This window comes from Lutra lutra, chromosome 2 (genome assembly GCF_902655055.1).
Source record: "Lutra lutra chromosome 2, mLutLut1.2, whole genome shotgun sequence".
NCBI classification, from domain to species: Eukaryota; Metazoa; Chordata; class Mammalia; order Carnivora; family Mustelidae; genus Lutra; species Lutra lutra.
Window position 1 is genome coordinate 38,011,955 of NC_062279.1, and position 24,770 is coordinate 38,036,724.

Consider the following 24,770-nt stretch of genomic DNA (forward strand, 5'->3'; position numbering starts at 1 on the left):
AAATTTGACAGCAAACAAACGAAATGTTTGTTTTCTGGCAGGATATTCACTTTCACTTGACAGGTTGCCAAGGAGCAATGGTATTTAGATGAGGAATTCTGAGATGATCTGATTATTATATCCGGAAGCTTATCTGTAAAGGCTTTGGCATAGCCTCTCCGTAGAGCAAAAGAGATCTATGTTCACAGGCTCAACTAGATCAGGTCATTAAAAACAAAACCAAACAAAACACTTGAGGGTATGAGCTCACTCACTAAACACAAACAGAAACAAAGTTTTTTTGTGTGGGTTTTTTGTTGTCGTTTTTTGGGGTTGGTTTGTTTGTTTGTTTTACTTGGATGATGCTTATTTTACAGCGGACTAGACAGATAAAGCATTATTTCACACATTGGAAGAAAAGTCATCATTGCAGGTTTGTAGCTCTGTTGTGTGCTTTCCAAAACAGCAAGATGGACTGCTTGCCATCAGACCCTCCTGCCTTCCCACAGGACAGCACATGGCTGGCGCAGCTGCTTCTCTCTGTAGGCACAGAGGCTAACAACCCTGATCCCTCCTGAGTGGGCCCTCTCAAGGGAGTGGTGCCAAATTTCAAACACCTTCGTAACAACACGGTGCATTTCTGAGTCATTTCATTTATTGCTCAGTGAGATGTGACCACCTCGGCTCTCTGCAGAAAAATAACGGACGTCCAGAAAACCCTGACACCGGGAGATCAGTGGCCTGTGGTCACCATGTACAAAGGGCAACGCCAGTCAGAGCTCTGAGAAACATTGTAAAGAGGAGTTAAATGTTTGGCTTTGCAGACACCAGATCGAGTCACGACGGAGAAGAGTTACACCCAGAGAAAGCTTCAGAATTTACACTCAGAGGCATTCCCCATCAGAGAATAACAGTTTTCCAGGCTGTCATACTGGCTAGTGGTGTTCTTTCCAAAGTGACTGAACCTTGGCTCAGCAAGAGAACTTCAGTGAGGAACAGAGGAAGAGGGGGACTCACCATAACCAAGGCTGTCATTCATTCTTCAGAACTTACGCAGTTCTTCCCCAGTCATCAGCACCCCACACCAAAGCCCACAGTTCAGGCCAACTTCATAAGAAATAGTCATTTATTTCCCTCTCATTCGGGGGTTTGTGATTCTTCTCTTGGATGCCTTTGGGAAAACGTTTCATCAAGGTCAACGGCTGTGAAGACATTTTTTGCCTAAGAGGATCATCATGCAGGCAAACTAATTCTTTTCCTAAGCTATTATTTTGGCAGCTTGCAAAGAGGACTTGGCTTAACCTTGAGAAACTGTTCTTTGAGTGATCAGAAAAAAAAGATGGGCTTCTTCCTTTATTCGCTCTCTTTATTCTTGTCATTCAGATGGCAAACCTCGCTCACAGTTTTGAAGGTGAAATGAAGGAGTAGTAATTGTGTCCATTATATATCTTCTACTAGTAGTGACTCGTTCTGGTTCCGTGCGTGTTGCCACCAATCATGTTCAGCGTGATGGAAAAATAATGTGTATTTCTTGATAAAGGTGCTTTACATCTCAATCATCAAGGACTTAATGGAATAATTGTATGTTGAAGAAATCTAGAATAAATTGGAAATTGAGATCTTCCCACTGTCTTTAAGTCTGAATGATGTTCCCACTGTTTGCTGTAGGATAATAATTTAGAACATGTGCTAAATAGATCATCAGGGAAGAATTTAAAAATCCATCCAAATATCATAACTTACCACAAAATTAAAAGAAAGAAAGAAAGCAAGAACGCTCATTCACTCTCCAAAACTAAGATTAGTCATATGTTAATCTGTGAATCCTCATAAGAAATGTTCATTGTTCAAGAAAGCATCTTCCTCTGGTGGTTGATAAGCAATTCTCCACGGCAGAGAAATCCTGACATTTTTTTTTTTTTCTCATCTCTTGATTGATGTTTTCACTACTTATTCTTCAGGCTATAAGACAGAAGGGAACACAGTCTTACCTTCTTTCATAATTACATATTCTAACCCTCCTCTCTCCTTCCTTTCCCCTCTCTCTCTCAGTCTCCCCCCACATCACTTTAGCCATCAAATTAAAGTAAAGCTGAATTTATATGATGAATCTTTTACATTCTAAATAACCTGTAAATATAATAACTCAATTACCAATGTCATCTCTATGTATGTACAAGAAAATATATGTCTCAATCCTATCAATCCAGACACTAACTAAATTCATTCTGAAAGTTCTTAAGATGAAAATGACAAATTGGTTTATATTTATGGTGGACAGCATCTACCCATCCTTAAGTTTCAGCTATAATGACTTGCAGAACCCTCTTGGTGGGAGGGAGAACAACATTATAGCATTTAGATTTCAGATTATTGTTATAAACCACATTCTCAATTCATTCAGAATGTTCCCTGTTAGATAAATAGGAAAAAAGTGTTTTCTGGCTCTACTCTCAAAACGTATTGATTAAAATCAAATAGGTAACTACTTCTTAAAGGTTTTGGTTTTGTTTTTCTTTAAGATAAGACCATTTATTGCATGCCTACTATGTGTCAAGAACTTCATGTAATTTTACTTATAATTTAATCCCCACAACCACCTCTAATTTGGAAGCCTTTTCTTCCCATTTTAACAGTGAGAACACTGAGGCTTAAAGTGGCTAAGTGAATGGCACATGTTCACACAGCTGCTTCAGGGGGTGGGGCTGAACCCTGGGAAAGATGAGAATCAAAAGGCTTGTTGGCATTCTGTGCAGGGAATTTTTCTCATAGAATAGAACATGTCCTCTAGCTGCAGTGAGGCTGCCAAAACAATCTTTGCTCGTAGTTGACAGTTATCCCTAAAACTCTATTTTTAGAGGGGAGGGGGCCAAAAGTGCAGGAGGAGGTTGGATTCCTCACATAGATTCTCCTATCCCTCGTCACTGAGAGCTAAATATTGTAGTCAAAATCTGGCAAATGAAAATTCACAAGCTACAAAGGAAAATTCTATCACTCACCTAAGAAGCACACAGCATATCTTGCAATTTTATTTTCCAAAAAAAGTTGCTTTCACAGAATATTCTTAGGATGTGGATAAGAGTTTGAATGTTGTTGTATAACGCAAACTAAAAGAAAACGTAAGCTATATGCATTTCTGGGTAAAAAAAAAAATTGTTTTGGAATTTTGCCTTTGAATTACCCTGATAAGCACAGCCATTTTTAAATGGTTGTTATAAAAAGAAAAATCCTGTTTGGAATCCCATATTCAGTTTCTGCTCCATCCGGTCATGACCTGAGGAAATTCTACAGTCCTTGTCATTTTTGTGTGTTAATGTGACATAAAGGTTGAAAGTTCTCACTAAGCAAACAAGTATAATCTCATTTCTATAAATTGCATAGACCAACACTTTTCAAATTAAAATCAGTTTAAAGTGTCCCACTGCCTTATTACAGGGAAAGGGCCAAACACACATACAGCTGAGCAGTCTTCAGTTATGATTACATCATTAGAGGAAACTAAAAGAGGTTTGTTTTTTTTTTAACTTATAGTAAAAGTGGTATATTAAGAACTTAATCTCATAATGAGCAAAAATAGCACACTCGTCCTTTTTATAGTCAGAATGATTATTCAGATCCTTTCTGAACACAGAAGTAATGACAAATTAAAATGTCTTTCAATTCCATATAGCTTTTATAATTATTCATTCGTTACTCTTATTATTGCTGAAAAGGCTCCTTCATATTTTAGTCAGCATCCCATTTGATACAAAAGAACATGGAAAATTTTACTGCTATTAATAAATATGCAGCCAACCAATCCAAGAAGAACATTCTTTTTCATCTGAGAGATAAGCTGCATAATTCATGTATTTTCAGAAATTTCTTTAAATAGAAAATTGAAGAAAGGCATAGGGAAAAAAGAATTCATTATACAGTTTCCATTTGTGGTGAGGGACAGTCTCTGTTCTCAGAGTCTGCAATTTAATTCTATCTGAAGAGAAATTTCAGTTGCATTGTATATGTACCAATACACTCATAGAGCTGGCTTTATTTTTGACATATATCATCATAAAAATGATACAACATAGCTGCCACTTCACTTAAAAAAAAAAAGTTACTGAAAGTTACTAGGTACTTTTCTTTGGGTCTTGGAATGCAGTTCAAAAAACTCACAGCAATCTGGAATGAGTACATTCTGCTTTCCAAAGAGGGAAATGCTCACGTCCATGAACTAGGGGGCTCCATCTGACTCTGTGAGCTCCAGCCCCTGGAGGAGCTCCCCCTATACCGAGACTTAATGGCCTTACAGGTAGGTCTGCATTCTGAAACCCCAAGCAGAATAAGAAGCACATTTGTAGGACCAGTTAAATTAAAAATCTTCTCTTGGGGCTCCTGAGTGGCTCAGTGGGTTAAGGCCTCTGCCTTCAGCTCTGGACATGATCCCGGGGTCCTGGGATCAAGCATCGCATCGGGCTCTCTGCTCAGCAGGGAGCCTGCTTCCCTTCCTCTCTCTCTGTCTGCCTCTCTGCCTACTTAAAAAAAAAAAATCTTCTCTTTGTATTAGCTGCCCCCTTTTCCATTCAGACCTAGAAGGTTCAGAGAGGCTGGTGCTCCAAACAGGCATGGGGTTGTAGTCTTATGTACACTGGTAAGGACTTCCTTTTTTTTTTTTTTTTTTTAATTGAAGTGTAGTTGACACACAGTGTTACATTAGTTTCAGGTGTACAGCTTAGGCATTCAACAACTGAACAACTGGACACATGCCAGGCTCACCACAAATGTAGCTCCCATGTGTCACCATACAACCTATTATGATACCATTGACTATATTCACTATGCTCTACCTTTCATCCTTGACTTACTCATTCCATACCTGGAAGCCTGTACCTCCCACTTCCTTTCACCCATTTTGCCCATCCCCCTTCCATCCTCCCTCCTGGCAACCACCAGTGTGTTCTCTGTATTTACGGCTCTTTTTCTGCTGTTAAAAAAACTTGTTTGTTTGTGTTTTAGATTCCACATATAAATGAAATCATATGGTATTTGTTTTTTTTTTTTTCTTTCAGTCTTATTTCACTTAGCAATACCCTCTAGGTCTACCCATATTGTCATGATTGGCAAGATCTCATTCTTTTTACCTAAAAAGGAGTCTTCGATACTGAGATTTCACCATGGAAAATGCCCAGAAATGTATGTGGTCTTTCTGCCATGTTATCAAGGTGGTGGGGGGAACGGTGGGAAACATATCCTTCCTACTGTGTCTGGAGATGGCTACTGAAGAAAAATTGATGTGTTTGTCCCACACTGGATTTAAACTGTTCAATAAGCCCATTAAAAAACAAAAGCAGAGTCCTCAGCCATGATGAAGCCTGGTGTCTGAAACCCAGAGAGCAAGTTTACAGGGACGTGAGAAATGAAATCACGGACCCCAACTTCTATGAAATGATGCGGCCAGAATGTGTTAGGTGTGTTGGATGAGAAGCTATGTTCTAGACACCTTCCACACACATGTTTGCTGAACAGTCATGACTCTGAATGTGCTTTGAATCTATTGCCGGAGATGTGTCATGAATGACATCCAAGAACTAGTCATCTTTACTCAGTTTATTACCACAGGACACAGATAAACCAAATTAAACTACCTTTTCCAAAAACAAAACAAAACAAAACAAACAAATAAAAAAACTACATTTCCCAAATCAAGCTTCTCCCAATTTCTATTCTTTCTTTTCCTGCCATTCCCTAACCCAACAAATAGGAGTTCAAGGCAGAAATTCAGTTGTTTTCCCAGGTTTGTTTCTTTTTCTCCCCCACCCATAACCAGTCAGCCACAATCTTATTGGCCTCCTGTTTCATTCTGAAATAGGTCATGTCCTTTGCACCCCCTGCCCGTGCCTGATCCCGGGCCCTTGACGCAATACTTGGCTTCTCTCTGGCATCTTTGCCACCAGCTCTGCTGCATCATCACACCGGTGTTGTAGTGCTTCACTGGGTTCCCCCCACCTCCTGGAGAGAAGTGTAATACACAAAAGTCATTTGGGATGAGACCACGGTCTTCTCTTCCAGCTCCATCTTTTTGTCCCTGTTCCCTGTAATCACACTAAACTCCCACCACTGAGAGGAACTTGAAGTTTCTGCACCTGCCACACTCCCACATGCTTCTATGGTGTGCACACTCTCTTCCTGGGAGCTCATCCTTCACCCCGGGCTTCTTCAGCCTTTCCCAGTCCTCTTAGCAGAAACGTGCTTCCTTAAAATATCCTTGCCTTAACCTACCTGGACCCAACCAAATGTATTTGGAAAGTTTTGAGCAGCCACTAGGGAGTAGAGAACAAAACCTCAAGAGAATGCCCAAGCCACAGCAAGTGATCGGTAAACTGTGATGCTTCAGACAAGGGGTACGATGTGTCTTGATTCTGAAAATGGTGAAAGGCAGGGGAAGAAAGGGGTTTGGAGAAAAAAGAGGAGAAGATAAAAAAAAAATGTGGGAGATAAGATGAAACGTGGAGAGACTGGAACCAGGAAAATGGATTTGTTCTGTGCATGGTGCTACCTCTGTCTGAAGCCTTAATCTTTGAATTTCATCTAGACAAATAAAATACTTGGAAAATGTTAATTGTTAGTGGAAGTTGATGTAGTCTGAATGATGTGGCATGGGGGTGGAGGGGAGAAGCACTCAAATGTATAAGGGGAGAAAAATGTAGAAAGACCACAAAACACTGGGAGTTAAAAGCAAAGACAGGACTTTGGATCTTAACAGGTTGCTGTAAACTTTGTTGAGTAGGTCCATGCCAATCCAAGAGGACTGAAAGTGGGGTGGAGTTCAGCCAGCTCCTCAAGCATATGGGTAGTGCAAGATGAATTTCTCCAAATCCTTCTTGGAAAAACAAATCCTATATATTTATAGGCCACTGAATAAATAAATCATTTAAGGAAATTCAAGCTAATTCAGAGAAAAGTAAGATATTATGAACACTCAAGAAGCTGTGAATATTCAAAAGTATAGAATATTTAAAATGAATGCAAGTCCATCACCTCCTAATACACAGAGACTAGCAAAATTGACAAGAATGATTTGTAATTAACTTACCAAAACACCTAAGAAAACAAGCCGCCTCTGTTTATATAGAATTTGCATTGTTTATATGCAAATGAGCGCTCCTAAAGTGCTTGAGAACAATTCATTCCCTTAAGAAGGCAAATACTCTCTCTATAATCTTGTTTATACTATTCATTTGCTTTGCAAAACATTTTTCATAAAATCACAAAATAATGAAATGTTAGAGGCGGAAAGACCCCAGGGATCACATAAGAAAGACCAAAGTCCTCATTTTATAGATGCAAAACTCAGTGGAGCCCTGACACACCTGTATACCCCTAGCATTTCTGAGGCCCAGATCCTCACATCCCAGACCTCTTTACTGGGGGGATTCCACTCCTCCTACAATGGGTTTCAAGTCACAGCTGGGGCAGATGCAAACAGAACAAGGGAGCTGCAAAGCACTAGGCTTTGGGGCATCATCGGGACCCATCAGCCTCCTAGATCTAGGTGACAGTCCAGTATCCCTTTTCCATTCACTTACAGATCTGGAGGCCTGGTTAGTCCTGGTTTGTTTCTAAGCCTCAGCTCCTACTTTGTCTCCTGTAGGAAATCTTTCCTTATGCTCTTTTCCCTAGCCAGTCCTTGTTAGGGCCCATCCTAAGTGTTTTCCTCTACTGTTTCTCTAACTACATAATATGGTCATCTTCTTTTGACTACCTGTCCTCCCTACAAAGAAGCCTGGGACTTGATTTCTCTATTTCATCTTGCAATAGGCCTGATACAGAATCAATGCATAGCCTTCTCCAAATAAACACAGGGAGACCAGAGAAGGAATCAATTGGCACGTTGGGGAAAAAGCCTAATTCCCAGATACTCAAATTCCTCCATTCCCTGACCTATATCTTGGACAAATCCACTCCTGGCCTTCATTTACAGATAAAAAAAAGTAACTAAGAACATTCAAAGCATCTCTATTCTTATCTCTATCTACTATTCTTATAGATTCAAAGTGCTTACGATTTAAAGTTAGAAAACTTGATTTTTAAACTCCAACACCCATTATTACTAGTTGGATATTTTTGTACCATGTTTTTATCTTTATTTAGTTTCAGCTTATCCATCTATAAAACAAAGACATCAATAGTATCTTCCACACGGAAGAGTCATGAGGATTAAATGAGACAGTATACGTGAATAAGTCCAGTAACTATAAAAAATTTAGGTGCGCCTGGGTGGCTCAGTGGGTTAGGTCACTGCCTTCAGCTAAAGTCATGATCTCAGGGTCCTGGGATTGAGCCCCACATCGGGCTCTCTGCTCAGCAGGGAGCTTGCTTCCCCCCTTCTCTCTCTGCCTGCCTCTCTGCCTACTTGTGATCTCTCTGTCAAATAAATAAATAAAATCTTAAAAAAAAAAAATAGAGATTCTTCTGTCCTCATCCTTAACTCTTAATCACTTAAAAGGAAAATTTCTGAAGTAGCCATTATATAAAAAAGAATTTATTTATTTATTTATTTTTGTTCCAGGTTCCTGGAGTGAAAATAAGCCCTTGGAATTTCCCAATTGTTAGGAGTGTTTTTGCTTTTTGTCTTTTGTTTTTGTTTCTAACATATTCAAAGTGACGTTTGGCTTTTTTCCCTGTGTGTACTTATTTATTCATTTATTTTTTAGGTGAACTATAATTGGCATACAATATTATATTAGATCCAGGTGAACAATATATACATCATGAAATGCTCACCATGACACAAATAGTTACCCTCCGTCACCATAAAAAGGATAGTCAATTCATCTATGACAAAGGAAGTAACAGCATACAATGAGGAAAACAAAGCTGGTGGGATCATCATTTCAGATTTCAAGACACATTACAAAGCTATAGTCATCAAAACAGTATGGTATTAGCACAAAAACAGACACATAGATAAATGGAACAGACTAGAGATCCCAGAAATAAACCCATATTTTTAATGGTCAATTAATCTATGGCAAAGGAAGCAAGAATATACAGTAAATAAATAGTGTTGGGAAAACAGGACAGTTCTGTGCCAGACAGCGTGACATTGGCCCACCTTCTCACTCCATACTCAAAAATAAGCTCAAAGTGGATTAAAGACCAAAATGTGATGCCTGAAACCATAAAACTCCCAGAAGAAAACCTAGGCAGTAATCTCTTTGACATCAGCCCTAGAAACATTTTTTTTTTCTGGCTCTGTCTCCTCAAGGCAAGGGAAACAAAAGCAAAAATAAACAATTAGGACTACATCAAACTAAAAGGCTTTCACACAGGAAGAAAGACATCAGTAAAATGACAGGAGTGCCTTTGTTATTCATAGTGGGTCCTGACAGCTTATGCTAATGAGGTGACTCGTAGTGAATCCCCACATAATTTCAAGATGGAGGCTGGCCATGCTGGAAAGATCTACCATGAGATTAGTGGGTTAAGGCTTTGAGCCAAATGACATCATGACCTCTGTAGCGGGGAGGAGAGGCTGAAGATCAAGTTCAGTCATGTGGCCATGGACTCAATATATCATTTATCATGAATAACAGAATCCTAGTAAAAACAGTGGACGCTGAAGTTGTCAGAGAATGAGCTCTACCATTAAATGCCAGACCTCAAATCACAGATCTTGCACTCAGTAGCTTTGGGGTCTTTATTTCAGTTTCCTGATCCATTAGATGGGGATGATATAATAACAACATAGGTCTCACAGGGTGCTATGAAATTGAAATAAGTTAGTATACATGGAAGTATAATATACCTTGTCCATATGGAGCAACAAATTAATGTTGTCTCTTATTATCATTACTAGTATTAGTATTACTCTGCTACATGGGCCCTGCTTTAGGCTCAGTGGATTACGTATCTTATGTAATTAGGAGAAAGAAAAACAGTGTTGAAGTAAGACATGGTTTCTGGAACCCAAGGGCAGCTCTGGTTCTACATGTTTTCAGGGTAGATGAAGAATCATGGGAAAAAACAAAGGCATACTACACAAAGATAGTGGGGGTGGGATGAATGCTAATATTTGATGGGTGTGCAATATTCCCTCGTGCTGAAAGAAAAAAAAAAAAGCTAACATGATCTAGACTATACTGTCCACTGCCATACCCAGTAGTTACATGTGGCTATTTAAATGTAAGATAATTAAAATTAAATACAATTAAAAATTCAGTTCCTCAGCCACACTGGCCACATTTTAAGTATTCCACAGCCACATGTGGCTAGCAGCTACTACATTGTATAGAACAGAGACAAGTCATTTTCATCATCACAGGGGGTTCTACTGGACAGTGCTGGTCTAGAAACACCAAAAGTATTTGAAATCAGATATGTTTTCAGATATAAACCATATTTCTTTTATATGTTCTTTTATGTATATTTATATATATACAATTACATATATTATGTTCATATGCATATATAATTCAAGTATAATTAACATACATTTGTATATTAGTTTCAGGTATGCAACATAATGATTCAACAATTCTATACATGACTCAGTGGTTATCATGATAAGTGCACTCTTTATTTTAAAGATTTTATCTATTTATTTATTTTAGAGAGAGAGCACACAGAGGGGCAAGTCAGGGAGAGAGAGAATCTCAAGCAGGCTCCACACCCAGCATGGAGCCTGATGTGGGGCTTGATCTCATTACCCTGAGATCATGACCTCCTGAAACCAAGAGTCTGATGATTAACTGGCTGGGCCACCCCTGTGCCCCTGATGATAAGTGTTCTCTTAATCCCTTTCACTTACTCATCAATCTTTTCACCCACCTCCCTTCTGGCAATCACCAGTTCATTCTCTACCTTTTTTGTTTGTCTCTTTCTTTTCCTCATTCATTTTGTTTCTTAGATTCCACATATGAGTAAAAGCATTTGTCTTTGACTAACTCATTTCACTCATGTAGCATTATACCCTCTAGACCCACCCATGTTCTTGCAAAGGACAAGACTTCGTTTGTTTCCATGGCTGAATAATATTCCATTTTATATATACATCACATCTTCTTTATCCATTATCTATGGTATTTTTATATTTAATTTCTTCAGGAAACTCCACAGTGCTTTCCACAGTGGCTGCACCAGTTTACATGACCACTGACAGTGTATAAGGGTTCCCTTTTCTCCAGCTCCTTCCCAACACTTGCTGTTACGCTAGTGTTCCTATTTGTCATTTGACCCATTCTGACAGGTGTGAGGAGATATCTCATTGTTGTTTTGACTTGCATTTCCCTGATGATTAGTGGTTGAGCATATTTTCATATATCTGTTACACATCTGTATGTCTTCTTCGTAAAAATGTCTGTTTGTGTCCTCCGCACATTTTTAATTGGATTATTTGGGGTTTTTCGGTGTTGATGTATGCATTCTTTATATATTTTGGATATCAACCCCTTATCAGATATATCATTTGCAAATACCTTATCACATTCTGTAGGTTTCCTTTTTATTTAGTTGATGGTCTGTGCCAAAGCTTTTCATTTTGGTATAGTCCAAATAGTTTAATTCTGCTTGTGTTTCCCTTGCCAAAGGAGACATGTCTAAAATAATGTTTCTATGGCTGATATCAAAGTGGTTACTACCTAGGTTTTCTTTAGAGAGTTTTATGGTTTCAGGTCCTATATTTAGGCCTTTAATCTATTTTGAGTTTATTTTCGTGTATGACATAAGAAAGTGGTCCAGTTTCATTCTTTTGCAGAAAGCTGTCCAATTTTCCCAATACCATTTGTTGATGAGGCTTTTTCCCATTGTATATTCTTGCCCCCTTTGTGGTAGATTAATTGATCATAAAAGCCTGGGCTCATTTCTGGGCTTTCTATTCTGTTATACTGATCTATGTGTCTATTTTTGTGCCAGTGTCATACTGTTTTGGTTACTATAGCTTTGTAGTTTGTCTTGAAATCAGCGGTCATGGTACCTCCAGTTTTGTTCTTCTTTTTCAATATCGCTTTGGCTATTTGGGGTCTTTTGTGGTTCCATATAAATTTTAGGATTATTTGTTCCAGTTCTGTGAAAAATGTTTATGTTTTGGTAGGGATCGCATTAAATCTATAGATTGCTTTGGGTAGTACAGCCATTTTTAACAATACTGGTTCTCCCACTTCATGAGCATGGAACATCTCTCCTTTTGTTTATGTCATCTTCAATTTCTTTCATCAGTGTTTTATAGTTTTTGGAATACAGGACTTTCACCTCCTTGATTAAATTTGTTCCTAGGTATGTTCTTCGTGGTACAATTGCAAATGGGATTTTTAAAAATTTATCTCTCTGCTAACTCATTATTAGTGTATAAATATTTAACAGATTTCTGTATATTGATTTTGTATCTTGTAACTTCATTGAATTCATTTATCATTTCCAGTAATTTTTGGTGGGGTCTTTGGGGTTTTCTCTGTATAGTGCCATGTCATCTGCAAATAGTGAAAGTTTTACTTCTTCTTTTATTTCTTTTTCTTGTCTCACTGCTGTGGCTAAGACTTCCAGTACTATGTTGAATAAAAGTGGTGAGAGTGGACATCCTTGTCTTATACCTGATGTTAGAGGAAAAGTCCTCAGTTTTTCATCATTGAGTATAGTGTTAGCTGTGAGTTTTTCATTTATGGCCTTTTTTAATTGAGGTATGTTCCTTCTAATCCTACTTTGTTGAGAGTATTTATCATGAATATCTGTTGTACTTTGTCAAATCTTTTTCTGCATCTAGTGAGATAGTCATATGGTCTTATGTCCTTTCTCTTATTAATGTGCTGTATCATGTTGATTTGCAAGTATTGAACCACCCTAGAATCCCCCTTGATTGTGATAAATGTGTTTTTTTTTTTTTTTTTTAACGTACTGTTGGATTTGGTTCGACAGTATTTTGTTGAGGATTTTTGCATCCATTTATCAGAGATATTGGACTATAGTTATCTCTTATTTTAGTGTCTATCTGGTTTTTGGTATCAGGATAATGCTGGACTCATGGAATGATTTTGGAAGCATTCTTCCCTCTTCTAATTTTTTGAATAGTTTAAGAAGAATACATATTAACTCTTCTTTATATGTTTGGCTGAATTCACCTGTGAAGTCATTTGTTCTTGGACTTTTTTTTGTTGAGAGTTTTTTTGATTAGTGATTCAATTTTATTGCTAATAATCACTTTATCCAAATTTTCTATTTCTCCCTGATTCTGTTTTGGAAGGTTAAATGTTTCCAGGAATTTATCAATTTCTCCTACATCGTCCAAACATTGGCATATAATCTTTCATGTAAAATATATAATCCTTCATATTATTTATAATCCTTTGTATTTCTGTGGAGCTGGTTATTATTTCTCCTCTTTTGTTTCTGCTGTTATTTACTTGAATCTTCTCTCTCTCTTTGATGAGTTTAGCTAATGTTTTTTCAATTTTTTTGATCCTTTTTATTTAGCGAATCCTCTGACTGATTTTTATAGATAAGATTGATTTTGCAACTTTGTGTTTTAACCTCCATACTGTTTATATATGATTAATCTACTGCTTTTACTATGTTTTCACTTACCTGTGAAATTTTTTTGTCCTCTCATAACATTCTTACTACTTTTCTTTCCACTCTAAGAACTCCCTTTAACATTTCTTATAAGGCTAGATTCATGGCGATGAACTTTAACTTTTGTTTGTCTGGGAAACTCTTTATCTCATCTTCTAATTCTGAGCAATAGCCTTTCTGGATAGAATACTTTGGGCTGCAGGTGTTTTTTTTGTGTGTGTGTTTTTTTTAACTTTTTGCATTTTGAATATATTATGCCATTCATTTCTGGCCTGCAAAATTCTGCTGAAAAATCAGCTGATAGTCTTATGGGGTTTCCCTTGCATGTAACTATTTTCTTTTCTCTTGTTGTTTTTAAAATTCTTTCTCACTATTTTTATTGTTTTACTTTCTATGTATCTTGAATGGACCTCCTTGGGTAGATTTTGTTGGGGGCTCTCTATACCTTCTAGATCTGGATTTCTGTTTTCCTCCCCAGATTAGGAAAGTTTTCAGCTATTATTTCTTCAAATAAATTTTCTGACCCTCCTTCCCTCTCATGTCCTTCTAGGATCCTGATAATGTTATTATGAATATTATTCATATTCATCCCTATGAATGTTATTATGCTTGATGATGATGCTGAGTTCCCTTAGTCTATTCTTGTTTTTATTAATCTTTCTTTTTTTTCTTTTTGCTGTTCAGCTTTGTTGCTTTCCATTACTCTGTCTTCCAGCTTGCTGATCTGTTTTTCTGCTTTCTCTAGTCTACTTGTTATTTCCTCTAGTGTATTTTTAATTTCAGTTATTGAGTTCTTCATCTCTGGTTAATTTTTATATTTTCTATTTCTTTGTTGAAGGTCTCACTGAGATCTTCCATTCTTTTCTCAAGTCCAGTAAGTAACTTTATGACCATTACTTTGAATTCCCTATCAGGAATATTACTTACTTCCATTTTATTTAGCTCTTTTGCTGTGATTTTGTCCTACTTTTTTCATCTGGGATGTTTTCCTCTATCTCTTCATTTTGTCTAATTCTCTGTGTTTGTTTCTATGTTTAGAAAGCCAGCTATGTCTCCTGGTCTTGGAAGTACTGGCCTTGTGAAGAAGAGGTCCTGTAGTGCCCCACAGTGCAGTGTCCTCTGTTCCCGAGATCCAGGTGATTTGGGGGTATCTCTTATGTGTGTTTTGTGGCCCCTACTGTTGTGATTGAGATGCTTTTGCTTTCAGTCCAGTTGGCTGCAATGGTCTCCTTTGTCTTTTGTGGGCAGGGCTTGGTACCTGTGCCTTAAGGACCAGTCTGGGGCTGCCTTAGGCTTGTAGTTGGGTCAGATCACATGTCTGTCCTTAGTCAGTCTGTTGGGGTTGCAGTGACCCTAAGCTACAGGGCTCTTTCCTCCTGACCCAGTGGGTTTTTTGTTGATGGGTTGGGCTCGCAGTGAGATCAAATATCTGCCTCCAACCCATTGCTGGGGCTCCAGTCAAACTGGTGTGTGTGGTTATCTTTCTCTCTACCTAGGGCAAGTCCTAGTCACTGTAGGGGCTGCCTGCAGAATGTCAAGTGTCATCTTAGGACTCCCTCAAGTGGGGTAGGTTGGTTGGAGCAGATCCACAGGAGAACATAGGGGTAGGGTGTGCTTTTAGCAAGCTAGGTGGCAAGTGTTCACACATTGGTTTTGGCAGGTGTCAGGGTATCTAGGCTGAAGGTTGGGAGGTGAGAAGAAATGGCACCTGCTAGCTCTTTTGTCCTTGGATAAGTTTCATAAAGACCCCTCCACATCCAGTGCATGTTCTGAGATTAGTAAATAAACATCCTTTCAGTATACCCCTGCTACTTCTATGCTGTATCCACAGGGTTGTTTGCTTTGCTGGATCTTTAAGAGCAGAGGCTCAGTTTCCTATTGCTCTGTTGCTCTCCCATTGCTAAGCCTGCTGATTTTTAAAGTACTAGAGTTAAGCCCCACTGATTATAAGAACTAGCATAGTTAAGTCCCTCTGGTTCTTGATGCTAATTGTTATGGGGACTCATCTTCCCAGGACAGGACCCCCCCATGTCTGGGTGTGTGGTGTGCTCCTTGCCCTTCAACATGCTCTTGGTGTCCCTCCTGTTTAAGGTTGTTCTCACAGGAAGTTTGGTTCCTGACCACATCTCTGCCCTTCTACCATTTTCAATATGGCCTCCCCACTATGCTTGACTGTAGAGAGGTTGTTCTGATACATTTTGGTTATTTTCTGGGTTAGTTGCACTGATGTGGCTGTGATCTAGGTATATTTATATGACATGAACTTAGGATCCTCCTACTCTGCCATCTTCCCAGGCTCTTTTCAGAGTTCCTTTTTTTTTTTTTTTAAGATTTTATTTATTTGACAGTTTTTATTTATTTTGACAGAGATCACAAGTAGGCAGAGAGGCAGGCAGAGAGAGAGGAGGAAGCAGGCTCCCTGCTGAGCAGAGAGCCCGATGAGGGGCTCAATCCCAGGACCCTGGGATCATGACCTGAGCCGAAGGCAGAGGCTTTAACCCACTGAGCCACCCAGGCGCCCCCTCCCCTTTTTTAATAAAATCCACAGCCATGTAAAATCCAATAATTTTCCTCAAAATGCAAAACAAAGTGAAGAATAATAATGGGTGCACTTAATGGAAAGAATGACCACTATTATGCTCAAATAACGTATAGTTGTCTCTCTAACATTTCAGTGCCTCTAAGCTCAGGGATCAGGAAATAAGAAATATCCAAACTCTTGATATACTGTCTTCTTCTCCTTCAGCTCACATGTGAATGCCCTGGAGCACATGTCTTTTGAGAAGCTGGAGGCCAGCAACTCCAAATGATGCCTACTATGCCTCTGTCAGCAACTGTAGAGGTGAAAAGCCACTCCTCAAGGCAGCCCTTAGGCAGAGAGGGGTTCAAGTCCATGAAGCACAGTTGCAAAAGCAAAAGAATGAGTTGGCAGAAGCATGTGTTGGTGGGGTACATGGTGAGCTCATAAGAAAGGAAGGACAGGGAACCAAAGTGATAAAAACAGAAAAGAAATACTGTATGCAGCAGATTGCTGGGAAGGGGACTGTGAAGCATGGTGGGATGGAATGAATAGCCAGCTTGCAGATGCCAGGCTGGGATAGATAGAGAAGAGGAGAGCCGGAAGCTGACAGAGGAGGCATAGGGTCTGTACCAATGCAGGAGTCATCAAGGGGGTAGGGAGGACTCTGATACTTGGGTTGGCCTGCTAGTGGTAAAAATAGGACTTCAACGATAGTGCAATTTTCTTAACACATTATTTGACAATTACTATTTATTATCAAAACCCCAAAACGTGCTATGCAACAAGTGAACTCAGGAGAAGCATTCAGTTAGGATCTAAGCCTGGATTTACTGCTAAATGGCTCCACTGCAAGTATAGCTTCATCCTCACACCCCCAAGCCTCAACTTCCTCATCTATTCAATGAAAAAATGGACATAGCCATTCCACAGGCTCTTTCACTTCCAACATGCTGAATTCCTGGAGCTGGGACAAGGTCACTGCCGTGGAGACAGACTACGTCCTTTAAAATATTCAATTCCAAATTCAGCAGTATTCTGTCAGCCCATCTAAATTTCCACAAACTCCAAAATGACAAATGCACAGATCAAGAAGTTTCTGAGAGGATTCTGTACTAACTTTCTTTTCCTCTCTTTTGTGTTCCCCTTCAGGCTCCACTCATTTGCTAATCAGCACCAACTACAAACACAGTCAAAACTTTCAGGAAATGGCCAAATCCACTACTGAAAGCCATCCGTACATTTCTACAAACAGAGTCAAACTCTGTCTTATACATGTACTGATAGGTCAAGGAAGAAGATCAAGAAAGCCAGCACGTGCTCTCAGAGAGTCTCAGGGAGACCATGCTCTGATGCAGCATTCTCCAGGGAACCCAGGTCTAGACCAAAACAAAACAGAGCCTGCACTGCAAAAGTCACTGCAGTGTCTATAGTAGGCCAAGTCAGTGATGTGGAGACAATCAGCCACATGTAGAAATCATCCTAGTGAAAATCCACCATGATCCCCACTCCGAGTAACTGTCCCCTTTACATTGTCTCTGTAGGACATCTGTAATGCAGAGGAGGTACACAAGGATGGAGTCCGGAGTCCTTGTGCCATATGACACCATCTAAGTCAGATAGAAAACACAGAGATAATGACTCGCCCTTCCCGCGCCCCAGTTTTGTACCCTCTACTTTGAGGTTAGGACATCTTCTATATAGGAGGACTTTTGTGAGGAAAAAATGGATTACCTTTGTAAACAGTAAATGGTAAAATTAGTGGAAAAGCTATTCAAATTTAAATCATTAGATTTATAACTTTATATAACTATATGACTTTACTACTCCTTAAAGTATATGTTATATCTTTTCACTGAGATAATGTAGTGGGGATCACATATTAGCTAACTACAGCACTGTCGATGGTTTGCTTGTAAGATGAATCTATCATTACAGATCTCTAAGTGTCCAAGGACTTGAATCTAATATACTTGAACTTTTGGAAACAAGATCTTTGCAAGCTGGGTGTACTAAAAGTGTTGGCCTAAGTAGTCAGGAACGGCAAAGGGCAGTGAAGCTGATGGGGGCTAGGGGGAGTAGAGCAGGGAGATGCTGCAGAGAGCATCTGTATTTATTCCCAGTGTGTTGGGGGGGGGCAGTGGCTGTTAAAGTACACTTTCCACCTCACAACTTGGTCTTGACCAGCACTAAGGAATTTGGGGATCAAGCCCTGTTGTAGCCTTTTCTTACTGCTTACAGTCAACTGCCAGAGTGACAGATTGAAGGAAGAGAACTGCTCTATGAAAAGGAGCCAAGACTTGATGACTTTGAAAATTGCCAGTGTCTCTGGACAGCAAAAGATGCGCAAATTAAGAAACGGCTTCCACGTAGTCAGGAAAATGTGGTCTAGAGATAAAGCTGAATGAGACAGCATTACCTTTGGTGAAGACTTCCAAACGATCAAGGGGTCAGACCGTTGGTCGGTCCCACCCAGAGGCTACTGAAAAGAGTAAGGGCCTTACACACACGTTGTCCCAGTGGAATAACGGGGCCTCTGGGAGGTGTGAGGGCTTTGTCTCTGTCTTCTCAACAGGGCCCAAAGCTAGAGAGTCTTTTCTCTAAGACATTTCAGGGTGGTACTTTTTTTTAAGTACAACAAACCCCAGTAAGAGTCACAGAAATCTCTCAGAGATTTTAAGACAACTATAGCAGTAGAAATGCTGCTATTTTGGACTAAAAGGAATAGAGAAAGTAAAAAAATGAAGAGGTCCGCAGACCCCAGAATGTCTACTGGCAAGAAGCAGGCCAAGCAAACTAGCTGGGTGCAAACATGTACTGGTTTTCGTGAAAACGGATGACCCAGAGGGCTGACCAAGGTAAGCAGCTTTGGAAGTGCTGCCTAAGATCCCTGTATGCCGGTATGGGTGTCCTGGTGCCATCCCCACCCCCCACTGAAAGGGAGCACAAGTTGGGGTACAGCAGGTAGAGAGAGAAGCAGACTCCTGCTGAGGAGGGAGCTCAATGTGGGACTCAATCCCAGGACCCTGGGATCATGACCTGAGCTGAAGGCTGACGCTTAACCCACTGAGCCCCCCAGGAGTCCCCCTATTCCGCTCGAGCATGGGTTGGATCTGGCGACTTATTTCTAACAAACGGAATATGGACAGTGTTACGGCATGATTAGGTTATAGAAGACTGTGATTTCTCTGTTGTTGCTTCCCACACTGTCTCCTGCCTTCTTGCTTGTTTGCTTAGTTGTCATGAGCTGCCCACACCCAGAAATGCCTCTGGCTAGTATGCCCTGAGGAATGGACACCCTCATTCCAACAACTCACCAGGAACCAGATCCTGCCAACAACCACTTGAGTGAGATGAGGGGAGATTCACCCTCCATGCAGACTTGACTGAAGACTTACAAAAAACTCAGAGCCAGAAAACCTAGTTACACCATACCTGGATTCTTGACCCCAGTCACTGTGAGATGGTACATGTTTAGGGCACCAAGTTTATTTATTTATTTTTTAAGATTTTATTTATTTGAGGGAGAGAGAAAGAGAGAGAGAGAGAGAAAGAAAGAAAACGAGTGCGGGTGGGGCAGAAAGAGAAGCCGACTCCCCACTGAGCAAGGAGCCTGATGCAGGACTTGATCTCAGGATCTTGGGATCATGACCTGAGCTGATGTCAGATGCTTAACCCACTGAGCCACCCTGGTGTAGAGCAACAAGGTTAGGGATAATTTGTTAAACAACAAGAAATAAAAAGGATTGTGCAATTGTGTTGTGGATTTAATTATGCACCCTTATCCCTATGTTAAAGTTCTAACCCCCAGCAGCTCAGAATGTGACCTTATTTGGATACAGTCATTGCAGAGGTAATTAGTTGAGTTATACTGCAGTAGGGTGGATCTCGTCCAGTGCAACCATGGTCCTTACAGAAAAGGGAAATTTGGACACAGACACATCTATGGTGGGAAAGGCCACGTGAAGAGTGGAGTTAGGCTGCCACAAGTGAAGGGACTACCCGAAACTGGGTGAGAGGCCTGGAGCATCCTTCCCAGCACCTTCCCAGGGAGCATGGCCTGGGGATACCTTGATTGTGGACTTCTAGCCTCCAGAGCTGTGAGCGATTAAACTGCTGCTGTCTGTGTCACTCAGTCCGTGGCCCTTCATTACAGTCATCCTAGCAAACATGCAGTCAGTAAATAGGCCAAGTGGGGTTGAGGAGTGTCAAGTAGAAGAACAATGGAAGAATGAGCTGCTCTCATCCCAGGAATCCTTGAGACACTGACCTCCCCTCATTAAATCCTGGCAGAGAAACCACCAAACAGACAAACAAACCGAACAATCTATCCGTGCCTAATCAGACGCCCTCAGCACAGGCTCTTCTGCTCGCAGCAGTCACACGGCCACGGCCACGGGTCGCTGGTGGCCTTGCCCCTCCTGCCTCACAGTCTCCTTCACGCAGAAAGGTAAATGGGGTAGAGAAATCAGAGGAAAACAAACCAGGGCACCGCGGAGGCACAGTAACAAAGAAAGGTCGATGTAAGGAGAATCCACATGTGTCTTGTCTCCTCTACAGATTTGTCCCTGAAATAAATAAATAAGTGGAGAGGATTTGACTCTTTTGTGTAAATTTACAGCACAAACTGACCCACTTAAAGAAGCACAGGGTGAATCACTCCAACAAGAAAACAAAAAACAAAAAACAAAAAACCCAGCTTCTAATGTACTTCTTACATAATGCTGGGCTCTGTGGAGAAGAACACGCCAGCCATGTTCCGAAAGCGAATGAGCGGTCTCCTAGGGGTCAAGATGCAGCAATTCTCAAACTCTATATATATTCGCTTTCAATTAATAAACAACAAAAAAAATTGATTATGGAAAATTCAGGGCTGAAAAATAGACATTGTGATTAAAATTCATGCTGATGGCTCTCCTCCAGGGCTGGCAAGTCCTGATGGGGTGGGGGGAATCCTTTTTTTGTTGACTTTGCTAATACTTGAGAAGAAAGACAGAAGAAATGAATTACATTCCAATGGTCCTCCAGAGGAAAGCGCTCATTCCTGAGGCAGCCGTAAATGATCTGAGTCCAGCCTCTGACCTTTCCTCCCTGATGCCCGACAGAGGGAAGGGAGAAGGGAGCCGGGGCTCCCCAGGACTCCGTGTCAGCTGTGAGTGCCAGGAATTGCCCTGCTCCTAACCTATTGCTACAGAAATGTAGGTTATGTGCAGCACAGAAAGCTGCATCGAAATACGGTTCAATACCGTTTCTGCCAGATCCTCTGAACAGACTCAGACACAACCTGCCACCAGGGGCTGGTGTGAGAAGGCGTGTAATTTTTAAAAATGTTGCATACACACACCAACCAAACATGGAAAGAATATGGAAATGCAGTCATGCTAAGGAGTGACGTTTCTCAAAGTGCACCATTTGCTGTATTTTAACTCCCATTTCCGAACGGCAAAGCAGCCTCTGTTAAGAAACCGCGAACTCCAATTAGACGTCTGTGAATGCTGGTCTAAAAGGAACCCCTGGCTGCCACGTGTGTGTCACTAGTTTTCCCACAGTCTGTGTGCCTGTGATCCAGCCAGAGTGTGGGGAAACAGCTTTCTGGTGAGGTCATGCAGATCCCCCACTTTGTCCTTGGTGTCATTTCTTTCCTTTCTTGGCCTTTCACACAGGTCCCTCACAGTCTGGCTCCCGGACCAAGAACTCCAAGTCTAGAGAGAAGCAGTTCTCTGAATGGAAACTGTCCCCACCCCACCCCTCTTCATCCCCGATCCTATGAAAGTATTTAGCTGGCAATTTGGAGAGGAAGGAAACCTACTGTGGCATAAAGAACGTGAGTCTTGGGGCCAGACAGACCTGGGTTTGATTATAAACCCTGCTGTTTACTAACTATGTGACCTGGGAAAATGATTTTGGTTTTCTCAGGTAAGTCACCCATCTGTGAATGGGAATCGTGAATATTTGCCTCTTTAGAGCCTGGCCCTGTTGTAATGTGATGAGGACACAGCAGGAAATCAAAGTAGCAAATCTCCATGCCTTATACTTTAGTACAGAGAGACTCCTGATGGATGAAAATAATGAAATTATATGGTGTACTGGAAAGTGATAAGGTCGATGAATAAAATTACAGCAGGGCAGGGTATGTGGATGATGTGGGAACAAGAGTTGCAATTTTGAAGCCAGGCAGATTGCTAGGAACTTGCCAGGTGACACGTGGTTGTTGGGAGGAAGAGGAATCAGCAAATCCAAAGGCTCTGAGGCCAGAGCACTGTCGAGGACTCTAGGAGCAGCAAAGGGGTCAGTGTGGCTGGAGCTGAGGGAAGCACGATGAGAAGTTGGGGAAGGCAAAGGGATAACTAGAGGTAGGAGGGTTTGAGTGTGTGCTGGGCCTTGTAGGCCAAGGTATAGGCTTGGGTTTTTATAATGAACAAGACGGAAAGCCATTAGTGTGCTTTGAATCAAGAAGTGGACTGAGGATTAAGGACTAATCACTAAGGAGTCAGGTAAAGATCAAGATGCAGAAGATGAAGAAGAGGAGAAGGAGGGAGGGGGAGGATGGGAGGGGGAGGAAGAAGAGGAAGAGGAGGAGGAAAGGGGAGAGGAACAAGAAACATTATGAAGTACTTAGCACAACTAAGTACTTAAAACCCTCTTCACACTCCCCAGATAATCACACTAATCTTTCTTTCTCTTCCCCCTGGCTCAAAGGTTGTGTGATTTATGCATACAGTTTTGGCTGGCAATTTTTCTGTGGTCTGGATTAATGACATTAAACTTAGGTAACAGGAAGGAAGTCTGGAAGCAAAACGCATTGTTTTGTTAGAGATTCTGATGATTTCTGCGGGTGATTTCTGCCCTGCTGGGGCAAGGAAGTCATGTGTTTCACCATCCATCCATCAGCAGATGTCCGGAGATAAGGCTGTCTTGCCCAGTGTCTGTAGATTCACTCCGCATATCGGTCTGTGGAGTGCAAGGCTGTGTCTCCCAAAACCAAGACAAAGACAAGGATCGGGTGGACAGAGGACCTTGTCCCTTTGGTGAGAAATTCATTCTGCAATCTCATGATCTCATAGTCATTACATTAATCTGTGGTTGCTTTTCTCTTGACTAACTTCTGCTAAGTAGACAAAGGTCAAAAGAGAGACAAGGATGCAAGAGAAGCAAGCTCAGGAGTACCCTCCCCTGACAAGCTTGGAGGCAGTCAGCCAACGGTGCTGGGTCATTAAAATGTCTCCTGAGGAAGAAAGGCTCACAGCTCCCCAGCACGCAACTGAAGCCTCAAGTTATCTTTTGAGCACTGGGTGAAACAGTGCTGAGACACCTCAAAGGCCACACTGTCCAAGACTCTTTCATTCCCAAAACCAGTGTCTCTCCATGCAGTCCCTGGCTAAGAGAATGGCTCCACTGTCTAGTCCCAAGCCAGAATGCTGGGAATCAGACTCATCCCGCATAACTGGTAATCAAGCGATGTTCGTTCTACTTGTCAAATATCTTCCTGAGCCTCTGCGTTTCTAGCGTTGTTGTGATCATTCAGAACATAAGTTTTCCCACCTACCCTTCCTCTCTCTCACCACATCTTCTAATCCATCCACTGATTTATTAAAACCTGATTAGGTCCCTTCCCTACTTAAGATTCTCCCATGTCTCCTCATGGCTCAAATCCCTTAGATTTACACATTAGACTGTAATTTAGCTACTGACCCTCTCCAGTATTCTTTCTCAATACCTGCCTTCTTGCTCCTCCTTTCTCTTGCCAAATGTTCCTTATACTCCAACCATTTTGAGCTTGGTGATCTCTTAAAATGCGCCAAACTGCTTTAAGCAAATCCTTTAATCTGGCCTCTCTGGCTGGAGGGCTGGTTGCCTGCAGTCACGGGAAGCAGAGTTGACCAAGGGTCTCCATTGCTGAGCTCTGACTGCTTCCCCCCAGCTCCACCCAGACCTTGACGGAGGGCAGTGAAGATGTTAAGGCAGATCCTTTTCCAGAAGACTGGCGTTCCTTCTGAAGCTGACTTGGACTCTGTCATCCAAGGGCCATAGAGTGGTCTAGGATACTTATACCCAACTTTCCTCTTTCCCTTACTCAGGCCAGACATGCAGTCCGACAGCTTTCCCCGTTTCCCTCGCATCGCATTGCACTTTGTCTCTCAGATCTTTCCCTTAATGATGTGCTTACACATTTCATCCTCTCTTAGCTGCTGCTGCTCTGGGGACCCAGTCTCAGGCTTATGCAGTGACCATCTGGTGGTCACTTTTATCTGACATATTATGCTGTGACCCCTAAATAAAGTGATACGTCCTATGTAATAACTGTCTATTATATATTATAACTAATAAGAGCACTAGTAACATTAGAGATGTAAATATTCATACATCTCCCCTGTATCCTACTTGAAACTCTATCACATGTCCTATTATACCGCATTTGCTCATGATAGTGATGCTGTCTTACATGACCTCTCTGTACCTACAGAGCCGAGCACAGTGGTTGGCTCACAATTATAATTGGCTCATCAGTAATTAGAAAGGTGCTTATCATGTAGTAGATACTCAATAAACACATACTGAAAGTGTGAATGAATGATGTTCATTGACTCAATGAAGGAATGCCCAACGAATGGCATACAAACCTGGAAGGCAGGGGTGGAAACCAAAGGTTATAGAGGGAGAAGGAGAAAATGCTTTCTTTCCTCAAAGGAATAACCCTGAATGAACAAATTCTAACAGATAATGATTATAA

General features: G+C 41.0%; 1 protein-coding gene across 1 annotated transcript in view; it reads right to left on the reverse strand.

The window, feature by feature from the left end:
* Positions 1-286: 286 nt before the first annotated feature.
* The window catches only part of ZMAT4 (zinc finger matrin-type 4), a 347,134-nt gene continuing 322,650 nt past the window's right edge, over positions 287-24,770 (reverse strand). The window contains exon 7 of the mRNA XM_047717168.1: positions 287-1,941. Within this exon, the coding sequence (XP_047573124.1) occupies positions 1,926-1,941 (16 nt within the window). The 3' untranslated portion in view covers positions 287-1,925. The remainder of the gene's footprint in view (positions 1,942-24,770) is intronic.